The sequence below is a fragment of the Sturnus vulgaris genome, chromosome 2, assembly GCF_052056855.1.
Source record: "Sturnus vulgaris isolate bStuVul1 chromosome 2, bStuVul1.hap1, whole genome shotgun sequence".
Taxonomy (NCBI): Eukaryota; Metazoa; Chordata; class Aves; order Passeriformes; family Sturnidae; genus Sturnus; species Sturnus vulgaris.
In genome coordinates, this window is record NC_142244.1 from 12,036,270 (window position 1) to 12,052,937 (window position 16,668).

Consider the following 16,668-nt stretch of genomic DNA (forward strand, 5'->3'; position numbering starts at 1 on the left):
GTGGGAATCAAGCAATAACTTTTGGTCACCATCACCGTGGGCAAGTTTGAACTGGTGCCTGAGATTGAAATGTGCTAAATTCCACTATCAGTCCAGCATTGCAAGCTGTACAATGAATAGAAAAAAGGAAAAAAAAAAACAACTTTTTTTTTTGCTGTGTGAGCAGTGTGCTTTAAATGTGAGTCTTCCTCACTGTGGCAGCAAGCAGCTTTGAGGTAACTGCTATTTTGGGTTTCAGAGAGACGTTCAGATGAATCATTGGCTTCTGCTTCTGTGTTCTGAGCTGGCCCCTCTGCATGTTCAGTTTTATTGGTTTTAAAGGGGCTGTGCACTGGCACAGCTGCTCCCAGTATAATGGGATATGCAACATAGAGGAAAACATTCCCACGTACTTTTCCTGGTAAAAGTTTGGTGATTTTATATACAATTTAAGCAATCAAATCCTATAATGGCTTTAGCTGCAAAATATACAAAAGATGATAGCTCCTCTAGTGATTCTATAAGATACTTGGTGTTTACATTGTCTGTATTCGACATTTTGATTAAATGTATACACTTTAAGGAGAAGTCTTGCTCTGAGGCTTCAAGTTCTTTCTTGTTTTATGTTTCTTTTCAATTTACTTTTGAAATTTATACGAGTTTTGACTACTCTTCTAGTCTGCCATGCATGGGAGAGGTATTAGCCCAAATTCTGCTGCGGGAACTCTGTATTTCAGCTGTCTTTAATAGGATCACACTTCTAAAAAATAAGTCATATACTCACATAAAAATTTAGATAGAAAACGAAATTACATCAGCAGTGAAAAATCATACGACTGAAACATCAATTCTAATTTAAAAGCATTTCTTGAGACAAGGTAAAATGTAATTCTATTGCTGAAGTGAGGCAAGGCTGTTGTGGGACAAAACTAATATAGAAGTCTGACAAATATTGTTAATAATCCACTGATATGTATAACTGATGAGAACAGTGTTGACAGCACCATATTGCAAAAAAAGAATCAAAGCCTGCTGAGAACATTACAAATCCACTGGTAGACACAAGCACGACCCTCTAATGCTGTTAGGGGTGCCACCACAATGATGGGCCAGATTCTTGGGAGCTGACATCTTCATAAATCAGAAGCTCTCTGGTACCACAACTGGTCCTTGCTTTGAATAATATACGATTACAGTTGAGGACTGTAATAAAGCAGAAATTATGTTAAGCATAACCTATCTGCACCGATGACACTTTGGACGTCAGAGGTAAAAAAGAGAACACGCTAAGTCTGTCTTCTACAGAACAATCACAATGAAATCCAGCGAAATTCAAAAGCCATTCAAGATTGAACAACAATACTGGATGTGTCTATTAGAATTTCCAAGTAAATTGACTTGTTAATGACATAATAAATCTTGTTTCCTACATTATTAAATTAAACACTGCCTATTATAACAATATTTGCCCATCTACAAATGGGTATCCATATAATGGACATTTACACAGGGATCTACTTTTATGAATTTTGGCCCTGTTAACATATCATATAATAAAATCACAGAATTTTTAAGGTTGGAAAAGACCTCTAAGATATCAAACCCAACTGTTAACTTATGTACATATTATAGTTACATATTTCCATTTTAAAAGCTGTAATTAAAGTGTAAATATTGTTGGCTAATGTAGTTGGCTGTCAATAAGCACTTGTTATGGAAAGTGTGACATATGTCACTTAATAAGAGAGCATAACATGCTATTTCTAATATAATTATGTAGGAATATGGAGCTCAGTTTAAGATTTATTTGTATATCATTGTGTACAATTACAAATGTGTTGAAGTACAGCCTGATTTTCTGATCCGTGGAAGTCAGAGTGCAGTAGCTACACTTAATTTCACGTGAATCTATATGATCACACTATGAAAAAATACATCTTTCTAGAGAGAACTTCACTTTTCCATCTCTCCTGTAGACAGGGTAAGATTTTATCACCTTACAGTTATTAATTTTAAACACTCATTCTGTTTTGGAATGACACAAAGACCACCTTATGGCCCCTAGAAAGCCCGACTGTCTTTGGAAATTAAGTTTACCTTGTCACTTAAGGAATGGTTTTGGTTTTTCATGTCAACTAGGGCAGAGTGTATTTTTGTTATCTTTTAATTAAAATGAATACACTAAATTACTCCTGGAGTCTTATTTTATTTCTAGTTGATAGAATATATCTTTGATGTTCTTGTTTACATAGATTAGCTCTTTATTCCATAATTGGTGCCTTCATTTTATTAAGCAATTGACTTTTAATTCATTAGACAAAGAAATGAGTTACTTACCCAGAGTTCTGGATGTAAGAGAAGGAAGAGAAGTTCCTGATGTAGGAGACAAGCACACTCACAGCTCTTAAAAAGAGGAGATGTTCTAAGACATGCAAATATGAAAATATTAGTGGCTAAGAGGAAATTCCTGACATGGGGGAAGGCCATCTAGATGTAGTCAGAGGAAAGACTGGAGGGGAGGCAATGTGACCTGTTGCAAATAATGAATTCATGTTGCAGTCTAGAGTGGAGACAGCCATAAGCCTGATGTGCAACTTACTGCACTTGGCAGAAAGACTATTAATTCAAAATACTACAGTTCCAAAGGAAAATGTTTCCAATCACAAGAGAGCAAGGAATGCTTTTCTACTCCTGTAATGTTCACTGTTCAGTCTGCATAGCAGTCCCTCAGCAAAGGCTCCTATTATTGCAACAGGCTTAACTTTGAGGAAAATCAAGCAATTCTTCTATTTATAGTTTGTACGTGCAGATTTATGTAATTTATAATAGAAGTGAGTGCTACTGAACACTTGAGTACATAATTCTCTATTAAGAAACCTTGGTGTTCAGTGTCAAACAAAGGACACTTGCATGATTGCAGCTTTGTCAGTATTGCCAGTCACAGAATCATGGAACCATGGAAAAATGTGGGTTAGAAGGGACCCCTGGAAATTCTCTTGTCCAACTCAAAGCAGGTTCACCTTCAATGTCTAGGAAATAGTCCAATTAATCTCTGAATATCTCCAGGGACAGTCATTCCACAGTCCCCTTGGGCACCTGTTTGAAAATCCCGTTTCCTGACACTTGACCAGAACCCTCCCACATTGCAGCTAAATATTTGTGCTTATTACCTGCTCTGAATCTCACTCTAAAATAATCAAATAGCTCTTATTTTAGGTGAGGCTGTTCTAATGATTGTCAAGAAACTGTACCATCTTTCTTTTACCAGTTTTTGCACATTTAATGAGCTGTGGATGCAAACCCTAAATTGAGCATATGATGTATATGAAAAACGTGCAATAATTTAAATTGCCAAATATTTATCTTACCAATGGTGTAGATCGTTATTATAATTGTGGTAAGCACTGTAGCTGTACTAGTAACTAAAAATAGTGCAGACATACTAACTCAGTCTGGCAAAGTAAGGTTATTTCAAAATAGGGTTCTTAGTGTTGCTTGATTGGTATTTCCAGAGAAAAACTCTCAAGTCAGATGCCACAACTCAGGAATTTTTAAAGTTGTAGCAGAAGGTGACACTCTGTGCTGCAAGAGACACCTGCGAGACAGAGAAAGAAGCAAGAAGCAAATGCTTCTACCACCTTTTTTTTCTAAATTTTTTTTTTTTTTTTAATCCACAAGGGTGGTTTTAGAAAAGCAGATTAATCTGAATTATCATAGTTATAGCATCCAGGGACAGCAGGAAAACTACTTTTCAGGGGGCTTTATGAGATAGATCTGGCCACAGTACTTACAGTATTTCTACTAACATGCCTTCTTTTCCTGGACCCAGTTACTGATTTACCTCTCATGACCAATATTCTTGTGGAAGACCCTATTGATTGTAGCAGGAATAATAATCATGCTTCAGCATTTATAAGGATTAAAATCTATAAATTCTGTTCTCTCATCATGTATTCAATAGTCAGATGGCATCAGAAACCAGTGACCTGGAACAGAAAAGCACAGAGGAAGACAAAAGTCTGTTCTCTGGGAAGGTCCGTGCTCACTGTGTCATTTTTCTTCCTCTCTCTTTTTGTGTTTCTGATGTGCCTAACATTACATGTTCCGAATTATCCGCTGGATCTGCCTTTTACTGTACTCCAGGGTCGAGAAGGACCAGTCTCCTAACTTAACTTAGTTGCCTACATTTAAATTACACGCTCATCACATGTTCATTTTTTAATATTAGATTTCTGTTCACTTTCAGTAATTGCCTGGGTGAATAGCTCTGGTATCCACAAAAAATTCTATATGACCCACCTCAACTTAAACCCTTATTTTTTGAGAGGATAACAAGAGGGTTTTATGGCAACCAGAAAATTAGTATTTTATATACACAAGTAAGACCAGAAAAGATAATGTTTGTTTAGAAGAAAAATGCTGTGAATGGAAGAGAGAGAAGAGAAGAGAAGAGAAGAGAAGAGAAGAGAAGAGAAGAGAAGAGAAGAGAAGAGAAGAGAAGAGAAGAGAAGAGAAGAGAAGAGAAGAGAAGAGAAGAGAAAGCTATGCCTAGAACACTGGTTCTTTTAACACTGGATCCAATCTTTCATACACTAAATATATATTTTAATGCAGATATGTAGGTCTATGAATCAACGATATGAAATATCAGACTGGGAAAGCAATGAAACCTTTGCTTGTAGCACTGACACATCCAATCTCACTGCTTCTTTACCAAATTAGTCCTGCCTCATTTGATGACTGACTTGAGTATGAATTAGTGCAGTCTTACTGTACCATTTCCCTGTTCTTAAGTTCCCCCTCAACAACACCCTTTGAACTGAAGCTTTATGCACACCACTCCTGACACGTCTTTTCCTCATCCTGCTCACACAAGTATTTAATCAGGTGGCATATTGCTCATGGCCAAACAAATAGTTGGCACATTCAGTTCCTCTGTACAGACTTTGCTATTCAAGCAGAGAACATCTGTCCTGTTGGCCGTGTTCACTGGAGGTTATTGAAAGACCAGAGAGACAAGCATATGGTTTTTTATTCCAGTATCTGGATCGCATCTCAGAATGGAAGCACACACTGTTCCCAGCAAACCCTGCTCACAGGCCAGTGACTCTGATCTGTGTGTGACTTGTACTGTGCTTGTAAACCATGCCACATTTGCACCTCTGCTGTACTGACCCTGAACATCTTTGGAAGACCTTTTATATTATTTTGGGGAACTGCTGAATCTTCTCAAAGGAAAAAAAAAAATCAGTGATACGCACATGAGCAAAATCTGTGCATGAGAAGGCTTGGTTAAATCTGGCTGAAACTTCAAAGTTTTGCAGTGTTTAATAGTTGAAAAGTGGTGTTCTCTGGAAGTGAATGAATAAAATAGCAGCTATAATGGATAATCCACTGATTTCACTGGGAAGGTTTGTATGAGTCATTATACTCTTCTATGGGTACCTTTGTACCTTAGGGTTTTGAACACTATGTATCTACAAAGTGTTCTGGCCTACATCAGCTATTATTAAATTTATCTTAAATTTATTTGAGAAGCAGGAAAAGATCTGTTAAGCTATTTACAGTTTAAAACTTTGCTTTAAACAACTCAGCATTTTCACTAACACCATTATATTTGAAATGTCCACAACAAAAGGAAATATTCTTTAATATTTCATGTATGTTATACAGGCTGGCATTGGGTAATTATAGTCCTTTTGTTTAGACAATTCACAAGCACAATGACAACAACTTTTTGACCACTTTAGCCTAATTAGCCTTACTTACAGCTTTCTTCATGAGGTAATCTTCAGGTGTAATAGTATATGACCGGCATGGGAGGGAGTGGATTCTGCCCCTCTCCTCTGCTTTGGTGAGCTCCTACCTGCAGAGCTGCATCCAGCTCTGAGCTCCCAGCACAGGGAGGACATGGAGCTGTTGGAGCCAGGCCAGAGGAGGCACCAAACCGATCAGAGGGATGGAGCAGGCCGATAAGAAGAAAGGCTGAGAGAATCGGGGTTATTCTGCCTGAAAAAGAGAAGGCTCTGGGGTGACCTAATTGGGACCCTGCAGTACCTGAAGGGAGCCCACAGGAAAGATGGAGAGGAGGGACTTTTGGCATGAGCATGATAGTTTCAAAGTGACAGAGAATAGATTTATATTAGACATTAGGAAAAAATTCTTTACTCTGGAAGTTTCCCAGAGAAGCTGTGGATGCCCCATCCCTGGAAGTGTTCAAGGTCAGGCTGGATGAGCTCTGAGAAACCTGGTCCAGTGGAAAGCGTCCCTGCCCATGGCAGGGAGTTCAGAACTAGACAACCTGTAAAGTCTCTTCCACCCCAAACCATTCTGTGATTCTATGGTATTTATCTGCAGGGCATTTTGTGAGTATAGGGGAACACCATTCCTGATTTGCATCAAGAGGCTTTGGAGTTGTTACCTGGCTTTGTATGAGATAGCTGTAATCATCTCAGACACTTAAAAAAACCCTGACACTGTAACGTTTGGCAACGGTAAAATAGCTGTCACTGACTGCACACAAGAATTAAGGAAGAATTAACTTGCAGACCATTTTATGGGAGTATGCGCGGGCAGTGTACATTATGCAGAGATACGGTTGGGATCCTTTACGTGAAGAAGTTATTAAATGAATAAATCTCAAAATAAAGGTGGGAGGGGGGAAGGAAGAAAGCAAGGCGAGATAAAACCTTCGGGACCCCAAAGCCGCGGCCACAGAGGCAGAGCCGGGCGCGGGGGGCGGCCCTGCCCGCCGCCCGCCAGTAGGGGGCGCTCGGGCTTCACCGTGAGGGGCTGCCGCCGGGCCGCGGACAACGGGGACGGCCCGGCGTGTGTGACCCCCGAGCGGGGCATCTGTGTCACCCACGCAGGGTGTATGTGCCCCCCAGGCGTGTGTGTGTGACCCCTGAACGGGAAATCTGTGTCCCCCATCGCGGGGTGGATGTGCCCCCCCCAGGCGTGCGTGTGACCCCTGAACGGGGCTTCTGTGAGCACTGAACGGGGTCGCGTGTGTGCGACCCTTTAAAGGGGCGTCTGCTCTTCCTTAACGGGGTGTCTGTGACCCTTCACCGGGTGCCCCTCTAATGGGGTGTCTGTGCCCCTCGGGGTGCCTGTGACCCCTTAGGGATATCTGTGATCCCCGGGGTGTCTGTGCCCCCTTAGGGGAGTCTGTGATCCCCGGGGTATGTGTGACCCCTTAGGGGCGTCTGTGCCCCCATCGCGGGCTGGCTGTGACCCCTCACTGGGTATCTTTGTCGCTCTCACGGGCTGTCTCAGTCCCCTCCCGGGATATCTGTGCCTCGTCTCGGGGTCTGCCCCGCTCCGGCACCGGGAGCCGCGTACATCCCGCTTTCCTCCTCGTGGCTCCTTCCCTCGTGTCCCTCCCTCTTTCTGCTGCGGTGCTTCGGGGTTTGTTCCGAGTATCTGCGGGAGAGGGGCTGTTTTCCCGGTTCCTGAGGGGCGAGGCGGCTCGTTCTCCCGTCTCCGTCACTGCCTCCTCCGGGGACCTCGAAACTTTCCCTCTGGCGGGAGCTGCGCGGCATCCAAGGGGCCCAAGGGAGGCTGGAGGCTCCTGGGTGTCGGCGGAGCCCGCCGGCTCTGTGGGACACGTGCGATCTTTTGTTTTGTGTTTTATTTCATTTGCCACATTCCCTTCCTTTTCCACTGAGCGGGCCAGCAGAGAAATCCCTGGGGAATATCCTTTCGAGGGTCTCACTCCCGAGCGCCTGCGTGCGTGCGCGCGCGAGAGGGGAAATGAATAACTAGAGAACAGTTCCATGAAATCACTTACCGAAAAATTAGCTGCCCATTAAAGAGGAAGCGGTGAGGAGCTATCATGTAAATCCTACCTACACCCAACTGTAGAGGGGAGGCAGCGATCCTGATTCCCAGCCCTGCGGCTGCCTGCTGGCACCGCCGTCCCCATCTCCCTAGCCCGGGAGGAGAGAGAGAGAGAAAGAGAGAGAGAGAGAAAGAGAGAAAGAGAGAGGGACGCGTGGGTGTGGAGCGCAGTGGTTTAGTCCACACCCCGCAGCCTCCCTTCCCCAGGCAGCCGCGGGAGCCGCGCTCATTCTCCTCCCTCTCCCTGCCAGCCGGTGTGTCCGCGGCGGTGGGAGGCGGAGGCGGAGGGAGAGGAGGGGAGAGAGGAGCGGAGCGAGGAGAGGAGCGGCGGAGTCCGGGGCCGCCCGGGAGAGCCGCGGCGGCGGGAGAGCCCCGAACTCCGCGCAGCCCCCGCCGCCACCGCACGGCAGCAGCCGCGGCACCGCGCCGGGGTCCTGCCCTCCAACAGTTCCCGCTCCGCTGCCACTGAGGAGGGAGGTGTAGGGGACACGGCTTTATATCTATATTTTTTATTATTATTACTGTTATTTTTCTTTTGAGGGGGATGCTGAGAATGCGAGCCGTTCCCCTCCCGTGTAGCACATTGCCTGGGCGTTCCTATTATGGAAGTTAAGTGAGAAACTCTGCAGCTTGAACTGATTTGGGGAGAGAAAGGGAGAGAGAAAGGGGTAGGGGGAGGGCGAGAGGAAGGCAAAATAGCCGAACCAAACCAATGGTTTTCCTGCAAAGTGCCGGGAAGTTTGCAGAGCACTTTCTAGGAATCAGGTCCTTTCTCAGAGTCTCTCCTTGTCTTCCGAAGAAAGAGCTTGCTTTTGGATTGCCATGGATCCTAAAGAGAGTCTTAGACACACTTGAATAATTCCCCTGCTTGGGCTGGATTGGTGGGAATTTAGGAAGGAGCGTGTGTGCAAAGCAGAAGCCTTCGGAGCTCACTCGCTGCTTCTCTAATCTGTATGGATCTAAAAGTGTCACATTCAAGACCTTTGCATCTCCAGCTTTTGAATTGAAGATTTCCCTTTCCACATTAAGTAGCTGCTAGGAAACTGAAAACTTTTGGACCTACCTCTTACTGGCTTTGGATACTTTTTTCTTTTTTCTCTCTTTTTTTTTTTTTTCTTTCCTTTTTTCCCCTCCCGTTTTTTAAAATCTCTGTGGAATTGGTCTCGCAAGCTATCGGAATTGTTTTTAATATGTCAAAATGGGTCTGCTGACGCCACTCCTGCTCTTCGGATTTGCATTTTTTCAAGTCTATGGTAAGTTCGCTTATTTTAGATATGTCATTTCTGTGCAGAAATCCCCTTCATCTGAATTTGATTTGGGACAGCACATGGATAGCATTATAAGCTTTAACGCTACAGAGCCCTAAGTTTGTTCCTGGTATAAAAATGGTATTTGGGGAGGGAGGGATCGGAAGAGGGAGAATATATGTTTCCAATAAGCAGCCTTTCCCGTCTCCTAACTTAATGGAAAAGCAGCTTATGAATGGAATCATGTCAGCTTGATGTGGCGAGCAAAGAGTAAAAAACTACCGTGATAAATCTTTTATTTGGGGGTGGGGAGCGGGAAGGGGAAAGGAGAAGCAGAGCGTTGTTGTAGCTGGTATTACTTTGCCACCTTCTATTGTTAAACTTTCCACCGGGAGAGCCAGCTGATGAAATAAATAGGTTAGCCCTGCCTGTGCTCCAGGTGAGGCGGACTGGCGGATTTCCAGAGTCCCCCAGCGCCTGTTTCGGCGCTGGCGAGCGGCGGGAAGGGAGGGAAGGAGGCGGGCTGGGAGCGCGGGGCGGCGGCAGCGCGGCCCCGACCACCCCGCTCCGCCTCCGCCCGGCTCCGCCGAGCCGGGCAGGTGGGCCCGCAGCGTCTCCCCGCCAGCGCTGTCCTCATCCCGAGCTTCCCGGGGGGAGGCTTTGCGTGAAGCTTAGCGACGTCTGGGGAGAGGGTGGGTTTCCTTATGAACACCGCCTCCCCCCAGCCCCCCCTCCTTAGGGTGTGCTCTGCAACGTTTCTTGCGGTTTCGAGTTTAAGTACTAGATGGGGAGCTGTAAATTATCATCTTGGGGAAGTACGGTTTAGCAGGGCGAGAACTCGAGTGCAAGGGTAAAGTGCCTTTCAGAGTAGGGGTGGGCGCTGTGCTGCTGCGCAGGCCGTGGATGCACCAGAGCAGCTCAAGCACACGACTGGGAGCGAGCATCCAGCTCTACAGAGGGTGTGCTGGCCCCTAATGCTCGCCAGCCCGGCTACCACTGGGTATTTGCTGCGCTAAACAGTCCTTTAGGCTTGAGGTGAATGCTGTGTCTGGCACCCTGGATGTTCCTGCCTGTGTGTCACAGCAAACTTTGTTCCATGAAGCGGTTCACAGCATTTGCTGTATCAGTCCCGAGGCAAAGGCTCTGGGTTTATTGTTTGCAGTCACAGGCTGCTTTGGGTGTTTCTCCACCACCCCCTAGCAAGAAAAGAGACAAAGTAGAAGAGGGACAGATTCAAGTGCAGTTCTATCTTGGGAGCATGATATGCTCTGCAATTTAATCTCAGGTTTGGTCAGTCGATAAGAAAATTTCTACATAATGTATGCACGTGCTAAACTAAACAGAAGAAGTTTTACCCTGTAAAATGATTTAATAGAACATTTATGTCTGTCAGTGCAGTCATAGTTTTGAAGGGATTTTATGTTTTGCCCTGTTTTTCTTGGTGTAACAAAAGATCCTTAAGACCACCGATATTGGAGGTATCTTTGTGTACAAACTGCAAACATCAGGTTATAGAAATGTAATTATTAGTAAGTGTTTAAAATTGTATGTAGCTAGAAGGAATACAATTAAAGTGCTCAGTGGAAGTGACAGAGTGAATCAGAGGAGCTTAGTGTTACAGAATGTAATTAAAGTACCAGTCTGTTTGGAGATATATGAAACAAATGCAATTAACCAGCTTGCTGGAACGACAGGAGCACGACATAATTTATTCGAGTTTTGTCATGGGGAACACATGTAGAAGGTTTGTTCTGGTTAAGCTTGTGAGGGTGGGGCAGTGCAGGTAATTAGAGCTGGACCATTAGAAAAAATGGCCAAGAAGCTCCCGGAATATATGTGATACTCCCGTTTTGTGGGAAGGTATTGGAGAGACTGTCAAGTTTGCCTGCATTAACAACTCTCTGAAATAAATAAATAAAGATCTTTGTGGATAGCACATCATGACCAAGTAGATATAAGCTGTTATTGTCGAAATGACTAACAAGTAGCTTTGAAGAAATACTGGCAGGCAAGCTTGGCACACAGTGCTTTTGTCTCTTTAGAAGCATAGTAATTACGATCACATCTTAGGCTGACATATACCACTAGTTGCTTTGAAAAGATCTCTATCAACATCAGCACCATTTGTGATGCTTTAGTTTAGGAATAAAAGGCAAAACCCAACTGACTTCTTGTTTAATAGGTCCTTGGTTTGTTTTCTATGTTTGAAAGTTACCTCTTAGTGCATTTCTGGGATTGAGAGGGTTTTGTTGTTAGGCTTAGCTGGGTGCTTTTGTTTTTTCTCTTGGCAAGAGGTCCAGACATAGACTGTAGCATTTGAGGCATGTTAACCATCCTTTTCCCTCTGAGTTTAGTTTTATTTAGTGATTGGAAAGTGATATAGATCAAAATGATAATCTTTTTCTTCTAAAGTTATTTTTGCTGTCCATAGTTTTAGAAGACCTGAAAATTACACAGCTCAATGAAAGTGGCAGAAAACATGTGCTACATACACGTATGTAGATATTTATTATTGTGCTTTTGATTTTCCTGTAACCCTGCCCAAGTTCTTGAACTCAGATGAGTGAATAACTTCAATTCTTTTTTTTTCTTTAGCTATCAGTCTTGCTTATTGTTCTTGACACAAAGCAAACAAAGAAAAAATCAAACACAAAAAATCCAAATACCAAAACACACAGAGAACTCCCCCAAACAAACAACAAAACACTTCACTAGACAGAGTTCGCATCATAAAGTAAGTCACCAGCAATTGGAGTTAAAAGAGCTGATTACATGTGTATTTTTAATAGTTTTCAATTGATTGTTCTTTCATTCTTCTGTGTTTTGTTATCCTTCTTCTGATAATTAATTAAGTTTAAAAGAACAAATATTAACAGAAAAGGAAGCAACTCATGTGAGCACAGGTATTGGTGGGGCAGACCCTGGCCTGGTAGGACTCATAAATACTTTCAATGAAAATGACAACCTTTTATGTCAGGGCTGGCTTTTAGTCCCTTGAAAACTGCAAGTGTGATGCTTTTGAATGGGAGAAGGTGTTAAAGATATATGAGAATAATTCTGTAAAACCAACATTTTATCACCATATTAATATATTTCAAAAGCACTTCTTAATGAAAAGTATGCATCTGAAATGGTGTGGTGGCTGAAGCATTCTGTATTTATTTTACTTTTTTATTTTTAATTTATTTTATTTCTTCATGAGCTACACATCTGGCCTTGTGTAGGTCCCTGTTGCCTGTTGGAGAACATGGCTTACATATAAAGATGAAGTATATTCTTCCAGTGAGTATTTGAGCTGACAGGGTCTTGATCTCTCATGTGAGTTTTGCTGTTGATGGATAACCTTTGCTTCTGTGGAATGTGTGCATTTTAATGCCTGAAGAGTAAAATTCTGGAGAGTTTGCAGTTTTGTTTCTTTTACCTTGTTCTTCCATAAGACCCAATTCTGCAGAGCATTTAAGTGCTTCCATCTCTTAGCCAGAGCCTTGCATAAGAATTTAAACACTTGTTCCAAGTTAATCATGGGTTTTAAAACTTTACTGAGTGAGGATGAGTTTATGCCTAAAATGACAGGTTTTGCTGAGTTAGTCTTAAGATTTTGCTTTGACTTCCTGTCTTCTAAGTCTCTATCACAACAATATGTTTTTATGTGTGGAAGATAAGCAGTGAGGGAGCCCTGTCATTGTAGTTCCAGAGATGGATTTGCTTGAAAAGTAGTGTGATAATCCAGGTACTTTGGTTTGTGTCTTTGCTAATTTGGAGCTCTGCAAAAAGTCTGATACTCCACAAATCTTTCTGAAAAGTTGAAATTAGGCCTTTATGTGATTTGCACTGACTACAATAATCCTTCCATTAGAAACTGTCTGGAATGATGAGATTGATGTTTCTCAGGGAAATTGAGTTTTAGCAATGCAGGCTGAAGATATACAACCTTAAAAGTAGACAAAAGAATTAAAATACATTTTTAAGGATGCATAAAAAGTATCAAGGAGACGTGCCAAAAAGTGTGATGAGAGGAAAAGGAGGCTTTGGCTGGTCTGTCCAGTCAACTCCATTTGCAGGGGTCGCTTTTCCCTAGCAGTGCTATGTGGGCTCATAGCCCTGAATTTGAAACGTGCTCTGTCTGCTGCTGAACCATTTAGTGGAAATTACTGAAGAGTATGCAATGGCTTTTTAGCCATTTGTTACCCTTGAATTGCTATTCAAATATTGATCTGGGCTAAATAGATTGCTAACAGGTTCTGTGCATTCTGTTTCAGCCACCTAAGAGGACGCTGCTGTCAGGTTTTATCTGTTATCTCAGCTGGCATGGCAGAGCTTGCTCTTCCCATGGCTGCCATCTGGCTCACACCTCTCACACCAACCTTGGGGAGGATACTTAGTGATCATATTGATGCTGTTTCTTGCCAAGAGGCTCCCTTACTGGTGTGCTTTTCTACATTTCTATAAAAATCTCTTTATTTTGCAAGAAGAAGGCAGAAGAAAGCGTTTGTTCTTGCCAAATAAATAAATAAATTAAATGGGTTTTTGGTTCTGACTGAACAGACATTTCTTACATGTAACTGCTGAATTTTTACAATACCTTGTTGTTGTTACAAGAGGTTTCTTGCAGTTATACTTGACAGTACACATGCCTTGTATGTTCAAAAATACTTGTGGATTGGGATCTGATCCCAAATCACTATTTCAGAGAGAATGTTGAGAGAATGTATCCTTTTATGCAGGATAGTCATGTGGACTGTTAGTTATGAGATCTTTGAATGTGAAATATTTGTGTGCAAATAAAGATTTGCAGATGCATATTTTGGTATCACCATCTTTACTCTCACACCTGACTTCTATTATGAATTGTGGACAACAATTGAACAGTTGAAACTATAAGTTCAGAAACAAGATTGAGTGTAGTGTTATCCTCACCTTAGACCTTTTCCTTAATAAAATAACTGTTAATCACCCATGGTTAATAACTTCTGTTGTTATAGTGAATAATTAAATAAGGCCTATTAATTTAGGTCCTGATTCTGCACCACTGAATCTGTGAGTTTTGCTGTTGAGTTCACAGAACACTGAGAAAGCTGGCAATGTTAATCTTGGCTTATTGTCATTGTAATCTTGCCACAAGATGAAGCTGGCTTCTTGTTACATGCAACACTACAACAACGACAAAAATACTAGAGATTACAAGTGCATATTGATGCCCTAGTTCTGCTCACTCCTTTCTACAATGCTGTCTTTACTAGAGCAGTAACAAAAAAGCTGATTCTTGTGCTATGTCTGTATGTAAAGATATGCGTTCGTTTTTCAAGCCAAAAGTTCATGAAGTAAAAAATGGCTTTTGAATTCCACCTCTGCAGCTTATCTTGGCATTGCTGCCATGGACGAGATCCAAGATGTTCTCTTAATTTTATTAAAATAATAGCCTTCATCAATAAATAGATGAGCAACAATGGACAAACTAACCAGTAGTCCCCATGTAATAACCTGCTGATACTTATATTGAGCTGCTGTGCTCTGATGGTCAAGGGTTACTTAGATTCATCCCTGGATTCTAGACAAATATGAAGTGAGGATATTCATCTAAACGTTGTTCTGGCAGAAGTATCTTGTGTATGTGCATTGAACTTCAAGCTCTTCACCACTCTCCCCTTATCATTTTCGATTTTTTTTTTCCTGAGGAATTTTTTTTCTGTAAACTAACTGAATAATAGTTATTATCTGCATACCCCTGAGTTAATACATCTGTTTAATTGGGTTGTGAGAGAACTTACTGCTAATGCACTAGATAGGTTGGCAAACATTATTCTTTGTTGCTTGTTTGCATTGCTGTTTCTACCAGGAACCGTCATGTCTCTGGCTTGCTGATAACTGAAGGTCACCCTTATCTAGTGAATCCAGTGTGTATTTTGTAACCCATCGAGATTGTGTGCATGCAGGTGCTATTGCAGACTTCCAGTGCTACTATTTGTCGTGGTTGTGGGGATACTCCTTCTGGTCTACCTCCCCAAGTGATGACTGGAAGAACACAAAATGTCTTTGGATTCATTCCTCATCATTTTCAGTTGCTTAATGCACAAGATGCTATTCCAAGCTTGGTTTTGAGCATCCTTAATGATACATGGAGTTTGCTTGCAGAATTACCTTTGTCAGTGAATCTTCATTCATACCACTTAAATTCCAGCAGAATTCTTCAGTCTGATGACAGCGAAGGACCTGTCATTGTGCTACTTTGTACTTTGTTATATCTTGCTTTTACTTTCTCTCATCTCTTTTCCTCAGATTAGTTTGGAGAACAGTTTATTTGGTCTGATATATGGAAACGAACTGGTAGGACGAGTGGGGATGCCAGGAGCTCAGTATGGTCTCACTCATTAGAGACTACCTAGATGGTTGTGCCACCCTGTCTGCTGCAGCATATGGTCTTTTCGTTTGTATTTAGGCATTGCCTCTATAGCTTCAGTGCAGTGTGCCAAGGAAAGAAGAGCATCTCTGTGATGTGCTTGTCATAAATGCAGATTGGACAAACAAGTAAAGAATTAATGGCCAGCAGCAAGTTGTAAAACACAGCAAGCTGTGGTTCACTCGTATTAATCACTTGTCATTGATTACAAGAGAAACTGAGTGGAAAAAATTTAACCTTTTGAAACCAAAATGGCAGGTAACTAACATCAGTCAACTTGTTCCTCATTCATAGTGAATGGAGGGACAGTTCATGCCAGGGTACTAGAGGTACTGTTTTTACTGCTGTGAAAATGTCAAGAGTTAAAAACCAGTTGTGAAAAGTATTCAGTGCTGGAGGAACCCTATAATCATGGATTCTCAGGCTGTCATTCTGTGCAGTCTTCAAGGTCCATATGTCCTGTAGCCCAGATGACTTCATCCTGGCAAATGGAATGGCCAGTTTTAACAGTTTGCTTTATCCTGAAGAGACAAGGTAATTTCTTTCAGTATTACTAAAAATTCAAATGGCATACCAAAGCTGTTGGACCAAGCTAGTTGGAAAAGTATGTTTTCTTCACATGGGTTGCCTTTCCCTAGAGAACTTGATCTCTTTGTGATGGTCACTCCATAGTAGAAGCCTGCAGGAAAAAGATCTGTATGTGCATCCTCCTTCTCACTTAGCAGAGTATATTATATCACCTTTGAGACCTGGAGATGCTTATTGTTGCAGTGTGTACAGTAGTACTGCCCTGCTCTGACAGTTTTCTGGAGAGAGAAATTACAATGTAAGCTGGGATAAAGAGTGGAATAGTAGCCTGATTCCAGGTCCGTGGCTTGATGGAGACACCCAGCAGTGGAACTGGGTTAGATAGTGTAGAGGCTGAACAGGGAAGCAAAGCACCTCTGTCATGCTTACCAGGAAAGTGCTGGTCCCTGAACACTTCAGGGTTGTTTCATACTCAGTATGTTTAGGCTTTTATCATTGCTATGTCATTTGTATATCACTTATTCATGAAGTGAATAAGCTTTTCTGTTAAATTGTTTTAGTCCAGTTTTGTTTGTAGTGGCTTCAAGAAAATGCTAATTTGTAGTTTGATGCAGTGAACCAAGGTCTGTGCTGGCTTTAACCTGATGCACTGCAGAAGTGTTGTGATAAATTGGCTGG

At 42.2% G+C, this 16,668-nt stretch overlaps 1 protein-coding gene across 8 annotated transcripts in view; it reads left to right on the forward strand.

Annotated features, from left to right (window-relative positions):
- Positions 1-16,668, forward strand: part of ROBO2 (roundabout guidance receptor 2) — an 859,086-nt gene that overhangs the window by 414,367 nt on the left and 428,051 nt on the right. Inside the window, exon 1 of one of the 8 annotated variants that reach the window (XM_088157802.1) lies at positions 8,189-9,071. The exons of the other annotated variants lie outside the window; for them this stretch is intronic. Within the exon in view, the coding sequence (XP_088013928.1) occupies positions 9,017-9,071 (55 nt within the window). The 5' untranslated portion in view covers positions 8,189-9,016. Of the gene's footprint in view, positions 1-8,188; positions 9,072-16,668 lie in introns of those variants that run through there. 8 annotated transcript variants of the gene reach the window in all.